Source organism: Ptychodera flava, chromosome 19 (genome assembly GCF_041260155.1).
Source record: "Ptychodera flava strain L36383 chromosome 19, AS_Pfla_20210202, whole genome shotgun sequence".
NCBI lineage: Eukaryota > Metazoa > Hemichordata > Enteropneusta > Ptychoderidae > Ptychodera > Ptychodera flava.
This window is the reverse complement of record NC_091946.1, coordinates 25,103,551-25,119,862: the sequence shown is the minus strand read 5'-3', so window position 1 is coordinate 25,119,862 and position 16,312 is coordinate 25,103,551. Positions and strand designations below refer to the sequence as shown.

Here is a 16,312-nt window from a genome sequence, read left to right as displayed (position 1 = left end):
TAAAACTTTTCTGAATGAAACTTTCACCCATTCTCTTACCAAATCAACAATAAAAATCGGGGGTAAATATGTAAAGTTTGGAACTAGTGAAACAAATTACCCAAAACTTTGCGATATTTGAAATTCAAAATGGCCGCCATTCCTGTGCTAACTCTATGGGTGAAAAATTAAATCTTGGATTTTCGAAAAACTAAGCCAATGAAAGTTTTCTTATCCAGGAGCTCTTAAAATGAGCCTCCACAAGTGGTGGATCAGAAAAGAATTATGTCTGTCCCCGAGGCGCGATTTACCTTAAGGTAATATGCACCTCGAAAGTGAAAGACTTAAACTTTTGCCTAAACTTTCCTCAGTGAAACTTTCAACCATTCTCTTACCAAAGCAAGAATAACCAGATATGAACTGAATATGCTCACGTGTTTTACAACAGGTTCATTAATAGTAGTACGCTTCACAGAACAATGAGATATATGTTATCACTATATGTAGCAAGCTTTTGTCAACTTCGCACAGTACTCTCAGAGTTTAATCACTAATTACAAAACTGTATTTAATATGCAAATGAGCTGTTTATTAACTTGACACTGCTCAATGCTTTATGGGACAATTAGATATCCATCAGATCAACATTTGTAGCACGTTTTATTTAATTTAATGCTGGAATTTTAGAGTAATGTCACTAATTACAAAGTTAATTAAATATGCAAATGAACCCTTAATTAACTTTACACTACTAAATGCTTTACAACACGGTTAGATATCTGTGGTATCAGTATGTGCAGCAGTTTTCATCACATTTGATGCAGTTATTTGGGAGTTATACGACTAATTATAAGACTTCATGAAATAAGCAAATGAGTTAATTATTAACTTGACACTGCTCAATACTTCTAAGTACAATTGGATATTTATCAGATCAACATCTGTAGCAAGTTTCATCAAATTTAACGCTTTGATTTTGGAGTAATATCACTAATTACAATGTTCATTAAATATGCAAATGAACCCTTAATTAACTTCACAAAACTAAATGCTCTACACCACAATTAGATATCTGTCGGATCAGTATCTGCAGCAGATTTCATCATATTTGGTGCAGTTATTTTGGAGTTATAACTCTAATTACAAAACTTCATAAAATATGCAAATGACCTATTTGTTAACTTGACACTGCCAAATGCTTCTCAGTACAATTAGATATTTATCAGATCAACATCTGTACCCAATTTAACTGACTTGGCTGCCGTAATTTTAGAGTTATATACCTAATTACAAAGTTCATTAAATATGCAAATGAACCCTTAATTAATTTCACACTTCTGAATGCTTTACACTACAGTTAGATATCAGTCGGATCAGTATCTGCAGCAGATTTCATCACATTTGGTGAAGTTATATCGGAGTTATATGACTAATTACAAACCTTCATAAAATATGCAAATGAGCTATTTATTGACTTGACTCTGCCTTATGCTTCTAAGTATAATTAGATATATATCAGATCAATATTTGTTGCAAGTATCATCAAGTTTGATGCAGGTATTTTAGAGTTATGTCACTAATAACAAAAGTTCATTATATATGCAAATGAGAAGATAATTGACATGACACTCACAGCTTCATCATAATGTTCTTAGATTGTCATCTGCAAAAAGTTTCATGAAATTTTGTGCAGTATTTCTTGATATATGTCTACACTGTCGTTACCGTCTCCATAGGGAAACCATTGCACGGAAAAAAACAATATTGCATAACTTAATTAATATGCAAGCCACACTAACCAAAATCTAATCAGTTCTTGCAAGTAGCATATGGTACCTGTGTACTAAATCTGACTTGAATCCGTTCAGGCGTTTTTGAGTTATCGTGTAAACAGACAGACACACACACACACACACACACACGGACAGACAGACAGACATCGCTATGACATTAGCCCACGTGTTTACACACATAAGCTAAAAATCAGGGGTCACCGTGCAAACTTTGGTACTAGAGAGAGAAATAACTTGTGATTTCTCGATATTTGAAATCCAAAATGGCCGCCATCCCTGTGTTAACTCTATGAGAAAAAATAAACATTTCGATTTTCGAAAAACTAAGACGGTGAAAACTTTTCTTTCGCCAAGAGCTTCACCAGATATGAACTGAATATGCTCACGTGTTTTACAACAGGTTCATTAATAGTAGTACCCTTCACAGAACAATAAGATATATGTTATCACTAAATGAAGCAGGTTTTTTTCAACATCGCACGGTACTCTCAGATTTTAATCACTAATTACAAAACTTTATTTAATATGCAAATGAGCTATTAATTAACTTGACACTGCTCAATGCTTCATGGGACAATTAGATATCCATCAGATCAACATTTGTAGCACGTTTTATTTAATTTAATGTTGTAATTTTAGAGTAATGTCACTAATTACAAAGTTCATTAAATATGCAAATAATCCCTATGTTAACTTGACACTGTTCAATGATTCATAGCACAATTAAATATTTATCAAATCAATATCTGTAGCACGTTTCACAAAATTTGGTGCCGTAATTTCCGAGTTATATACCTAATTACAAAGTTTATTAAATATGCAAATGAACCCTTAATTAACTTTACACTACTAAATGCATTACAACACAGTTAGATATCTGTCACATCAGTATACGCAGTAGTTTTCATAACATTTGATGCAGTTATTTCGGAGTTATGACTAATTATAAAACTTCATAAAATATGCAAATGAGCTAATTATTAACTTGACACTGTTCAATGCTTCTCAGTACAATTGGATATTTATCAGATCAACATCTGTAGCAAGTTTCATCAAATTTAACGCTTTGATTTTGGAGTAATATCACTAATCACAAAGTTCATTAAATATGCAAATGAACCCTTAATTAACTTCACACAACTAAATGTTCTATACCACAATTAGATATTTGTCGGATCAGTATCTGCAGCAGATTTCATCACATTTGGTGCAGTTATTTTGGAGTTATATCACTAATTACAAAACTTCATAAAATATGCAAATGACCTATTTGTTAACTTGACACTGCCAAATGCTTCTCAGTACAATTAAACATTTATCAAAACAATATCTGTACCCAATTTCAAAGATTTGGGTGCCGTAATTTCAGAGTTATATACCTAATTACAAAGTTCATTAAATATGCAAATGAACCCTTAATTAATTTCAGACTTCTGAATGCTTTACACTACAGTTAGATATCAGTCGGATCAGTATCTGCAGCAGATTCCATCACATTTGGTGAAGTTATATCGGAGTTATATGACTAATTACAAAACTTCATAAAATATGCAAATGACCTATTTATTAACTTGACACTGCCCAATGCGTCTAAGTATAATTAGATATATATCAGATCAATATTTGTTGCAAGTATCATCAAGCTTGGTGCAGGAATTTCAGAGTTATCTCACTAATAACAAAAGTTCATTAAATATGCAAATGAGAAGGTAATTGACATGACACTCACAGTATCATCATAATGTTTTGAGATTGTCATCTGTGAAAAATTTCATGAAATTTTGTGCAGTATTTCTTGATATATGTCTACACTGTCATTACCGTCTCCATAGGGAAACCATTGTACGGAAAAATACGATATTGCATAACTTCATTAATATGCAAGCCACACTAACCAAAATCTAATCAGTTCTTGCAAGTAGCATATGGTACCTGTGTACTAAATCTGACTTGAATCCGTTCAGGCGTTTTTGAGTTATCGTGTAAACAGACAGACAGACAGACAGACACACACACACTAACACACACACTCACACACGGACAGACAGACAGACAGACAGACATCGCTATGACAATAGCCCACGTATTTACACACGTGAGCTAAATATGAGCCCCCACAAGTGGTAGGTCAGAAGAAAATTGCTAAAATTTGAAGGCCTGAATTTCTGTCCCCGAGGTGCGTTCTACCTTAAAGGCAATATCATGTATCACTAGTTTACTAATAATAGCGTGGGTTCGGATGCATTAGTCTTCATAGTTATATCAGCGCACTTCTTTAAATTTGTCTTGTCTTACCCAGCCTTGGTTTTCAAACGTACAATCGAGTGCGTGACAGCATTTCTGAGATACTACACAAACGAATCCACATCTAATCTGCGTAATTACCTTAGATTTTTCAAGGGACAGCCGTGCAAAGATCAGAACCAATGTTACCATCTACTTTACCGTGAACATGCTTTCTGTTCGGAAATCCTCGAATCTCTGAGTATGCAATGTCAATAGAATTATGTCGACTTGACCAGTCATTCACGTGTAGTGGTATACAACGTACGTGTGAGGTTGCGAGGAAACGGAAATGAAAGCGGCATCCGACCGAGTCTAATACATGATGTGACCTAACTAATATAGCAATTGTGGTAAATGCCTTTCACCACCAAACACCAAACACGAAATCTGCAAAGTCGTGGCATTCGAACTTGTAATTTTCTGTGAATTAGAGCGACAACCAAGCCTGCGCATCATCCATTTTACGGATATTTAGCGCTACGTGACATGACCAGAAATTCTCAATATTAGGGATATTTTCAATGAAGTAAAATGGTTGAGTAATAACAGAGATATTCACTGATATTTGCAAATTACCCGGTGCAGCATGAATACAGGGATTCTTTACATAAACGGTAAGTAATACACCTAAACTAGACAAATTTACATGCATGGCTACACCATTCGTCTTAATTCTTGGTTTCCCTCACGCCCTTGCCCCTTAGTACTTGAGTCAGTGTAAGTATAATTTGTTTTGTCATCTGCAGCAATTTGTGTAAAAATGTTATCCTTGTCACCGGTGTGAGTGAGAAAGTAACATCCCCTTATTAAGCCTCTAACCCGAGCAAACAAGGTTTTTAGGTTACCAAGCTCCATTAAGTTGAGACGGTTAACAAGTTTAAGTGTTTTGAAATTGTAAAAATTTAACTTTTTTGAAACTTATCGGATGAATCAGGATACCTGTTGCAAAACTACATCTTCTCGAGTTCATCGTCTGGAATTTCAAATGCGGCACTCACAGCAGCAACGTTAAAACCTTCCTTATCAACACTTGTGATCTTTAAGGTATGTCTTCCGGGTGGCACATTAAGCGCGACTTCATGGACCAAGGTGATTAAATATCTGTGCATACAATCGATTAATGTTATATACTCGTCATCTAGAAACACTTTAGCGCGCCCACACTCGTTATTCTCACTTGTTATCGTAGTGATTGCAATCGTGCAGTTGAGGTCTCTGTACTTTGGGATGCTGAAGGCAAACTCTAAGACAGCGTCGGGTTGCAGGGTGCGCCAAACTGCTTTCAAATCTGTGCGGTCATCTCGTTTCTTGATGTTAAATTTCGTCCAGCCTAGCTTCTCCTGAGGCATAAAAGCCATCTCCGATGGTCGGTATTCTGATCCCAGCAAAGACCAACACTGTGGATGTGTTATAGCAGTAGTATTGAAGAGAACTGGAGGGAGTAATTTCTGGTGTAGTTCTTCATCATTCCAGGTTTTGAAGTCAGGTTTCACATCTTCTAGAATATATTCTTTAATGGAACCTCTGGATGTGGTTGGACCTTTGGAGAGTTGTTCTTCTAAAATTTCAATAGTTTCGATGAGAACCTCTTTAAGAAATTCAGCTAGGAACACTCCGACCATGTCGTGGGCATTTGGACCCGGATGGCTTTCATCTTTGCTACCGAGGAGGTAGTCAGCTCTGTGTTCTTTGACTTGTTTACACACGGCGTCGGGCATGCTTATTGACGGGACGTCATAATGCTTACTGAGTGGTACGCTGCCATTTTTCTCGCTATTCTCACAAGATTCCTTATCAATCTGTTTTCCATGAAGAAAATTAGTGTAAATCAATTGTGGTTCGTTCGGTAAGTCTGCAAGAATCATCCTTGTTAACCTTTCTTGGCCGTAGATACCATCTGGATATCCGAAATCATTATGTGCAAATTCCCAAAGAAGTAGATCCATCTTCCGCACATTGCAATGCGTTTCAAAACAATAGCCATAGTAATAGCTGTTCGTCGCACCAACGGCGCCGTTTTCTACCGTGACTTCAGAACCAAGCATTTTTGTCAAGTAGTGTCCGAGAGTTGTTGCATAGATTCCTGGAGTACCATCAACTCCTGCACCAACAGAAATGGAGCCTCCCACAACACTTAAAGCGAATGTTCTGTTCATCAAGAGCACTTCTTTGAACTTTTGGATCAGTCGCTTGACTGAAGTCTTGTGTTTTAATGCTAAGTTCACCATTTCTTCATCTATCCCAATTTCTCTTTTTCGTTCTTCAAGCAATTTGTCGACATCTTTTATTCTCGAGCCGACGTCGTTTAATCTCTCCTTCAGTGCATTTTGAATATTAGATTCGCTAACTTCAAACTTGATCAAGCTATGTGATGTCGTGCTGTATACTTCATCAAAGTTTTCACGACCCCCTTGTGTAGGTATAGGACTGCCATCGTCTTGTATTGCGTACTTTTGTTGTGGTATGATAATGTTGTGGTAAACGGTGTAACTTATGATCATGCTGAGGGCTCCCAGTAGGAAGGGTACCATTTGTCGTCTACCCGACATTTTCATGCGATAGGGTCACGCAGACCGATAACTCTCTTACCGAAAAAAGCAAGAGCACCTCTTCTTTTGGATGCTTAAGCTGTTATCTTTTCTTTTTTCGCAAACACAGCGATTATGTCTGTGAAATAAAAGAAAAGAGTACAGGTCATTACTGCACCATTCATTTTCAATATTTGACACTGCTTGTTTGGCAGAAACTATGAATAAATATGAAACTTCTTCATGTCATTTATATTCCATTTACTACATCGTTTTGTGTTCTTTCCTTAGCTTTTTCGAATATGCAGTTTTCCCGGCACTCCAAAAATTACACAGAAATATCTAATATTCTAATCGTATAACAGCCTGTATATTACTTACACCAAATATTATTTCGTCAACAACCGAATCTTGGTCTAGTCAGCAACTTTATTGCATTTCGTTAACAGCGCATTGCGATTTTCAAAGCGTACGTTTAATATTACAACAGAATTTAGGGACAAGAATAACATTACGTATGTATTTGACAATGATGATAGACTTTAAAATATTTAAAATCGCACAACAACTCTTTCATTTAAATGTTTGGTACCTTGTTCGCAGAAATTTTGAAAAAATTATGAAACAAGTTCAAGTTTGCTAAATCTCAGTTAACTGTATCTTGCATTACATAACTGCAAGTTTCTCCTTTACTCTCGAAATCACTTCGAATTCTTCCGCTACTCACATCGTCGATTAGGGCTGTATGTTTGTCAGATCCATTATTATTGGTGGAGTTCAGTCAAGAACAGAATTTATCAGTCAGAAAGAAGATTTCAAATCATACACTATCCATTGTGTTTTCAAATCCTGTGTTTAGTGGAATCGATACAATAGTGGAATCGATACAAATTGTAGGGTAAAGAATGAGAAAATGTACTTGATTTCGATATTAAAGATAAGAAAAAAAATGAAAACGGGTCATCTGTGGTCTGTTGATTGCTTGATTTATCTCTTTAATAAGGCAGGTAGCCTGGATAACTCTGAAGTGAGTTTACGTCCCAAACACTGGGCAAAATGCAGTATATTTACGTATTTGGAACGCAAAATTAGTCGTACACGTTACGTATATCTTTGCATATGGAACAGATTAATACGTTGATATACATAGCGTACATCTATGCAGAGCAAGAGTACACGTAATGCAGATCTTTGCACACCAAATGTACACTGTATTTATGAATTTTACAAGTATAGGTACGCGTATGCTTAACGTACTTGACAAATGTTCGAAATCAGTATAATGTGTGTATATTGTTGTATATCAACCATTTTGTCCAGTGAAAGTTACCCATTATTAAGAAATATGAACTACGTTAACCCCATAAATATACTGTAACAGGACTAGCGAATAGTGTCTCCATTGGGATTGACGGAAGTAATAACACTGAGAAATTAGGTATTCATAGATTTTGCCAAAGTTTAGCAGCATTAATTATATGATTTAAAATGTGCTGTGATACTTCACGCAAAACGTCAGGAGTTTTCATTCGGTTGCGCCCTTGAAGCCGACTTTTATAAGATGCACAAGACATGCGTAAGATCTCTGAGTCATCCAATCGATATTATATGCCACGTTTAGAGTATATCCAAACAACCACTAAAACACATCGCAAAAGCTGCAGTCTTTTGTCTCTAATAACTCAATAACTTGCAGTTGTTTATGGAACTTTACTTGTGTATTCTGCAAATTCTCACGTTTTTAAAGTTTTTCTTTCCTCTTCTAGCGTCAAAAAGTATTACACCTTGTCACAATTCAAATGCAATGTAATTACCAGATCAGCATACTCACATAGGTTAACTTAAACACGTGTGGCAAAAGTTCCAATTCACCGACAACAACAATATATTGAAACGTGAGAGCATTGTTATTTCCTATATAGTCTATCCAAAATGGATGCATCCAGACATTTCGCGATATATTGAAAGAGAACCTTCGATAATAGCATTCTTAGCCGAGAACACTGCAACTATATTGTAAAAATCATGAACCGCCACTTTATGTCCCCTAAGATATACAATGTCGTCCTTTCTCTCTTATTCGCAAATTTGAGTTCCTTTCACGTGAAGATCATTCTTGTAGTATTCTACCCAAAGAACTGTGAAATTCGTTGATGGCGGGATAGCAGTAAACGCTTGTTGTGGATGAGTTGGACAGATAATTATCTCTAAGTATAGTTTCACGGTTAAGCACAGTTGTTATTTGTTCGTCTATAAATGTGCTAAAATTCTTCTAAAATTTGTGACAGGAGTCCGTAACTTTTGTGCTAAGTCTTAAGCATGTTTCAACTTCGAACGTAAAACAACTTTTAGTTGAACAATTGAAATTAGAAAAGATGATCTTCGAAAAAAAAAACACCTATCGATAGATGATCATCAAGTAAGCATTGTGCACCTAGATTTTGATTTATTCAGGTTATTTAGATTTCTAAAAATTCGTAGAGGAGCAAAAGGAGAGAAAACTACTTGTGCATCATTTAAGTTTGTTCATCTGCTTACAGGATTTAAAGAAAAGGTATTATAATGATTTCTTCTTTAAGTATCCTAACTTCGTTGGACCTAAATTTCTTTCAATAATACTTTCTAAATTGCTTTTTGTTGATGACATTGGTTGGTAGGTCATATGTGAATGCCTGATAGATCAAAGACAGAGAACAAAGCTATACGTGGTATAAAATAGAGATGAATCATTTTCTATATAATTATAATAATAATTTACATTGATTTAATTTGGCTGGGCTTCCCAAACGAACAAATATCACACATGTTTTATCTGATGGTGAAAACGTGAATCTTCTTGTTCAAAACGCGATACTAAAGACAATAAAACAGGAAAAGAAATTAAAGCACCGAACGCCTAAGAAAATCAGCGGCAATTTCATTTTCCAAATGATATACAATATCTATTATCTTACCTTTTTCGATCGTCAACAATTTTCCCAAGGCGGTCAGAAATGCCTGTTTCTGGTCAGAATCTCTACCCTAGAATGCATATGCTACACTTACACGTACGTTTTTTGCCTGTTTAATCCTGTGTCGGTCTTTATAAATAGCTAAATTTAAAAGTTGAATCTGACAAGCTGATTGTCACGTCTGTGACATCCGAAAGTCAACGCCTTCTTTCTATTTATATATTACATATAAGTTGATAAATTTTATTCTAAAATTATAATACAATACAATATGAACTATAGGGCGAGGCTCAAGTACGATGGCTATTCTGGTATATAAAGTCCGAACCTACGATAAAATGTCGAGGCCGAAGGCGGGGATATTTTAAGGTATAGGGAGACTCTATATACCAGAAGAGCCTGAGTATCAGGGTTTTATCGGACTTAAACATTGTTACTCAAAACTTACATCCTACCGTTTTGGTAATTTTGTTTTGTGTGTCTCGTTCGTCAATGTAACATTTTAAAATCATAAACGTCTCATACAAGTGTAATGAGACATACAATAAAACCCCGAGTACATTTTTGTGCCAACGCAATTTAAGTGTCAAGCTTTTGTGTTAAAATTGGAATGTGGAACATTACAGCTGTTAAGGGAATGTTGCGTGATCAGTTTGATTGGACAACGCTTTGCTGGCTATATATCATTATGGCAATTTAGGTCGTCCCAGTATTTGAATGGGGATGTGCAAGTCCTGCTAACTTGTTTTCTGAATAGCCTAATTCTTTTTTTTTCAAGCAATGTACGACAGATGTGCTGCATGTGTATGTTGTTGCAATCTGTCTTTTTCCCGAAGCGATGAATATTTTTATCCCCGTTCCAGTTCAAGCCCGCCTCGTCTGGTCCACACTCTGCTGCCCTCGCATGGACAATGGGTGTCTTATTGGGGTGATTGAAAACGAAAGCTTCTTTACAGATATTCGCGGAAGGAGCTCGATGACACCGATAACTACACAGTCGAACACAAAATGAGCTGCTCAGGTTTGGAAAGATTGGGCTGAAAATAGAAGCTCTCAAGGTGTTTCATTTTCGCTATATGACAGATCGCGTTCCAATTCTCTGAGGTGAGTGCCGACGGACTAAACTTTTGGTGTTGTATTTCTTTGTGGAAGCTTCGTATGCGTGATGGCGAGAAGTACATACCAAATACACCTTACCTGCTGGCGTGTTGGTTCTTACGGCATTTGAGGGACGATTTTGAGCGTTTTGATTTGAATAACACTGTCTTCGTCACAGGTTGGCGATTTTCTCGATGGTGTGATGAAAAAAGATGCATGCTGAATGTGTGGGCTGTAACCGCGAGTCGAAAAATGAAATATGTGAATTTTAAAATAATACTCTTTTGACTCAACTATGAATAGTCATATCAAATTGATTTGAATAATTCATTCTATATAGAAGCTCTGCATGGATTTTATACAAAAACTCTACGTCTTTGTATAAAAAGTCACGGCCTTATTATGGATTTCTATTCCGTCTAATATGCCAGTTTCTTGCGTTAAAAATAAAGAATTTCATAAAACTCAGCTCTTGTGTTTTTTAGATTTTACCCCGACAATTTCGCTCTGCTTCAATGCCCTTCCCACTATTGCAAGTCGCGTTACGATCGCCACGTTGGGCCTCATAAATAGATAAAGACCTCCAAATGGAGCACTGTGATTGGTCAATTGCCACATGCTAGTTTTTTTTCAAAGAAGTTAATCACCGGAGACCAGCATAAGATCGACCAGCTGATTGTAATTGCCAGAACAAGTCTAAATGCCCCTTGAAGGGTGACTGTTAAATCAAAAGTGTCGTTTACAAGGCCAAGATATCAAAAGGGACAGTACCGAGAAGGTTTATATCGGCCTCACCTGACTGACATCGGCCTCATGAAACACTTCTATAATGGTACGTCCCGATCATATAAATAAGAGTGTCGAGCTATGAATGCTTTTGGTTCTGTTCTAAGATTGCGGGATGCATAAAAAGTAATAATAAATGTTATTACTTTGTACTTAGAGTAATTTGTGTTTTATATATATATATATATATATATATATATATATATATATATATATATATATATATATATATATATATATATATATATATATATATATATATATATATACTTCTGTCTCAAGATTGCAGGATGCATGAAACTTAAGTAACAGATATTATTACTTTGTGCTCGGAGTAATTAATAGTATTATATATAGCGCTTTGCTTTCCGCATCGAGCATTGTTTTTTTCGTAATTTCCCAAGAGGACATATGTAAACTTCGATATATATATATATATATATATATATATATATATATATATATATATATATATATATATATATATATATATATATATATATATATATATATATATATATATATATATATATATATATATATATGAGAGAGAGAGAGACAGAGAGAGACAGAGAGACAGAGAGAGACAGAGAAAGAGAGAGACATTTATCTATATTTAGCCATATTAGGTAAATACGAATCTTCATTGAGGTCACACGATTGATGAATACTGGGAGATAATATCTTTATCACATGCACAGACCCATTTACTTTTATTCCGAATATAAAACTTCTTTTTGTGCTATATATTTTGGACATTTATTGTCACGATGTCAGTGTGGCCAATGAAGTTGTTCGGTTCCAGCCGATTAGGATCACGGATACGCTCCCCGATTAGAGTGCTGAAGTCGTAAGCTTTTTTTACTTTGAATGACATCTTTTTATTGTCTCTTATGGAATATAGTATTTACATTACAGATTGTTCCAATAAAGTATACACGTACACGTAAAATTGTGACAACTACATTACATTAATCATCCGCAGCTTCAGTTCATGATGTACCAAATTGCATAACTGAGATTTATGAAACTCCATGCAATGAAATTTGTGTATTGACCATTTTGCAACCAACATAACAAGATTTATACCATCTAATTTATCATTATTATCAATCCCACATACAATATTCCGCCAACTCAAGGCTTCATGTAAATCATGTAACCTCTGTCCAATATTTTCTACAATTTGCATTACTTCTTTAGCGATGATACACTCAAAATAGCGATGATGTGTTGTGTCTTTTACGTTACAATACAAGCAAGGGCATTATCTCTTATTTTCCAAAGATACAATTTTACATTATTTATACATTTCTTGTGTAAAAATTTCCAATGAAACGCTCTTAATTTGTTCTCCTTAGTAACTCTATGAGCTAAAGTCCAAATGTTCTTCAAATCAATGATTTGTCCAAACTCCTGTTGCCAGCTCAAAGTAGTGGCTTGTTGTGAAATACGGCTGACTAGAAATCTATATACATCTCTTGTTTTCAAATTCATCAACTTCGCTTTCTTATTCTTAATTTCAATATATTCTACACTACGTTTAACATTAACAAATACATTATATTTACAATTCCACAAGATGGTATTGACTGTATTTTTTACGTCATTAGGGGGTGGAATAAAGTTCCATGCATTCAAAACCCGTTGATAAAAGATTGGCAATCTTGAAACAAAGGGCTCTGTTGATATTCTAGTATTTGAAAATACATCTCTAAGAATTGAAGAATTTATTTATTTATTTATTTATTTATTTATTTATTTATTTATTTATTTATTTATTTATTTATTCGGAAGACCAACAGGAATAAAATCCCAATTACAGGCTCCGCTCGACATAAAAAGAAATACAAGCACAATCACACAAAATAAACAATAAAAACAATATATACAATAAAAACAGACAATTGCGATTCACAAACGAGATCATGTATAAAAATAATTCTTTACAATATTTTTAAAAAGACTAAATCTGTCAAAAATATCAATATTTGGATTATATTTTGCAATTTCGTTAAAAGTGGACAGAGCACGTGGAATGAAAGAGTACTTGCGAACATTAATTCTGGTTGCTGGTACCCGAAACGGACAGTTAAACCTTAAAGTTCGTTGAACAGTGGGTTTTGTGTTAAATAAGAACTGTTAACCACAGAATGAATACATTTGTATAAAAAACAGAGATCAGAAACTTTTCTACGATTAAAAAGGGGAAGGAAGTTTGAAAAATGTACATAATTTTCTATACTCTGAAGAACAGTATGGTATGTTTTGTTTAAAGCATAAGTATCTGATAAATTTCTTTTGAACACGTTCAACTTTATCAACTAGGTTCTTTTGCCATGGATTCCATATCACAGAAAAGAAATCGAGGCAGCTCCGTACCAAAGAAATGTACAAGGCCTTCACCGACTTTACATTATGGAAATCTTGACAATTGCGTTTTAAGAAACCTAGATTGCACATTGCTTTCTTGACGACAGTATCAATGTGCTCGGAAAAATCCATGGAGCCACAAAGTATGACACCAAGGTCCTTGATTGACGTAAAACGTGTGATTGGAGTTGTATTAATTGAGTAATTAAAGAGAATCATCTTAGTCTTATTAGTGAAACTAATGAAGCCACATTTGTCAATATTTAACTTAAGCTTCCATGTTGAACACCAACGGACAACCCTGTCAAGATCATCCTGCAACAATGTGCAATCAGAAATTGACTGGATAGTTTTATAAAGCTTCGAATCATCTGCATATAAAATAACATTTGATGACCGAGCACATGTTGACAAATCATTTACGTATAAAATAAAAAGCAGGGGACCAATAATAGAACCCCGGGGTACACCAGATACAACTGGGCACCATTTTGAAAAACTTCCCTCAATGACAGTTCTCTGGGAGCGATCAGACAGATACGACTCAAGCCACTTAATGCATTTTCCGGTATAACCGAAAGAAGAAAGTTTGTGAATAAGTAGTTTATGAGAAATGGAATCGAAAGCTTTACTGAAGTCAAGATAAATTGAATCAGTTTGTAATTTATTGTTGAACGCTGTTGAAATAAAGTCTGTGTAAGTGGCTAGATTCGTCTCGACGCTTCTCCCAAGAACAAAACCGTGTTGATCATCAGAGATAACGTTAGCAACATGGCCATATAAACTCTTAAAAACGATCTTCTCGAAGACTTTACTGAATAAAGGTAACAGTGAAACAGGTCTGTAGTTTCTAATATCCTGCTTATTACCTTTTTTAAAGATTGGTTTGGGTATTTTAAGGAATCTGAAAATGGATCAAATAAATAAAGTGGATAGTTCTTCCAACATGCATTATTACCGTCAGTAAAACGTACAATCCACATGAACTTGAGTGCAATCACCTTCCATTTAAAAATTGGCATATTACATCCTCCTTCGTGTAATGGTCCTGCTAACACATTTCTGGCCATTTTCCAAGACCCTTTGTAATAAAATTTTAATTAACCTGTCAATTTGTTTTACAACGTGCTCTGGTACAACTATCACATAGGCTAGGTATAATAATTGGGATAATGCAAGCGCATTTACTATCAAGACTTTGCCATAAAACGTTAAATCTCTCTTACCCCATGAAATCAAGATATTCTCAAATTTAGTCACTTTTGATTCCCAATTTAACTGCTCGCATTTTGAATGATCATACCCAAACCAAACCCCGAGAGCTTTAACTGGTTGATCAGTCCATTTCAAACCCATAATTTGTTTCTTACATGACCTATTTTTGCCAAGCCAGACACCTTCCGACGCGCGGGAAAAGAAACCGGTGAAGTCACCAGCTTCGGAAGACGTCTTTCTGTCGCCGGACAACTACAGACAGAAAAAGCATGGTATTGTGCGTTTCTTCACAAGACTTAGTTCTAAAAAGGCCAGCCGTTCTCCGCCAACACCGATTGTAAACCTCCAGAAGAAAAGAAGAGAATTATCTACAAGCTCACTTTCGACAATCAGCAACGCTTCGGGTAAATCGGACTTGCGCGAGAATCCACAAATTAGTGATGCCGTTGCGAAGGAGGCCAAGGTCGGTTTAAATGAAGAAACTGTAAATTGTTTTTGTGTAGGTGTGTGTCTTTTCTTTGTTTTTCGTTTTTCATGTATGGCTTGTAAAATAGTCACGCTGAACATAAGCGGTTTACGGGATAGAACAAAACGCAATCTTATTTTCAATTGGAGCCGTAAAAAAGTTTCCATATTATTTGCTTGCAAGAAACCTATAGTAAGAGATGTGATGAGAAAATGTGGAATAGAGAATGAGGAAGTAACATTTTATATAATCACGGCACAGTACATAGCTGTGGGGTTGCAATACTTTTTTCAAACAGCATTCCGGTTGCCATTAGTGATGTTCATAAAGACAACACTGGGAGATTTATCAGTGTAAAATTAGATTTAGAGGGATCTTCCCTCCGTCTTTTCAATATTTATGCTCCGAACAGTACTTCTGCAAAAACGTCATTTTTTACTAGTCTTTGTAATTTTGTAAATCAAGTGATGTTTGATGGTGACAACATTGTAATTTGTGGCGATTTCAATACAACAATGGATCCAAATCTAGATAAATTTTCAAGTTGCGACAGAGACAATGACTTGGTTGATGCTAAGGCAAGGCTCTCTTTAAAATATATTTTACAAGCGTATGATTTATGTGATATTTGGCGTAAGTTTCATCCTTTTGTTAAGCAATATACTTGGAGACGAAGAAAGCCTCTTACACAAAGCCGTTTAGATTTTTATCTTGTGTCAAATGAAATTAACAAAAATACTACTTTGTGTGAAATAATTCCTGCAAGTTATAGTGATCACATGGCTGTAGTGCTTTCTTTTGTGTATAGTAAGCATGAAAAAGGACCAGGTTACTGGA

At 35.2% G+C, this 16,312-nt stretch overlaps 1 protein-coding gene across 1 annotated transcript; it reads right to left on the bottom strand.

The window, feature by feature from the left end:
* Window positions 1-4,577: 4,577 nt before the first annotated feature.
* LOC139119051 (uncharacterized) lies at window positions 4,578-9,632 on the bottom strand. Its single transcript, XM_070682668.1, has 2 exons — window positions 9,541-9,632; window positions 4,578-6,725 (listed from the first exon to the last, which is right to left on the bottom strand). The coding sequence occupies exon 2, from the start codon at window positions 6,611-6,613 to the stop codon at window positions 5,009-5,011; it is 1,605 nt and encodes a 534-aa protein (XP_070538769.1). The 5' UTR covers window positions 6,614-6,725; window positions 9,541-9,632; the 3' UTR covers window positions 4,578-5,008.
* Window positions 9,633-16,312: the final 6,680 nt, after the last annotated feature.

What these genes read in the sequence shown, in the direction of transcription:
- LOC139119051 (XM_070682668.1), bottom strand. Translation starts at nt 6,613, where the DNA reads ATGAAAATGTCGGGTAGACGACAAATGGTACCCTTCCTACTGGGAGCC.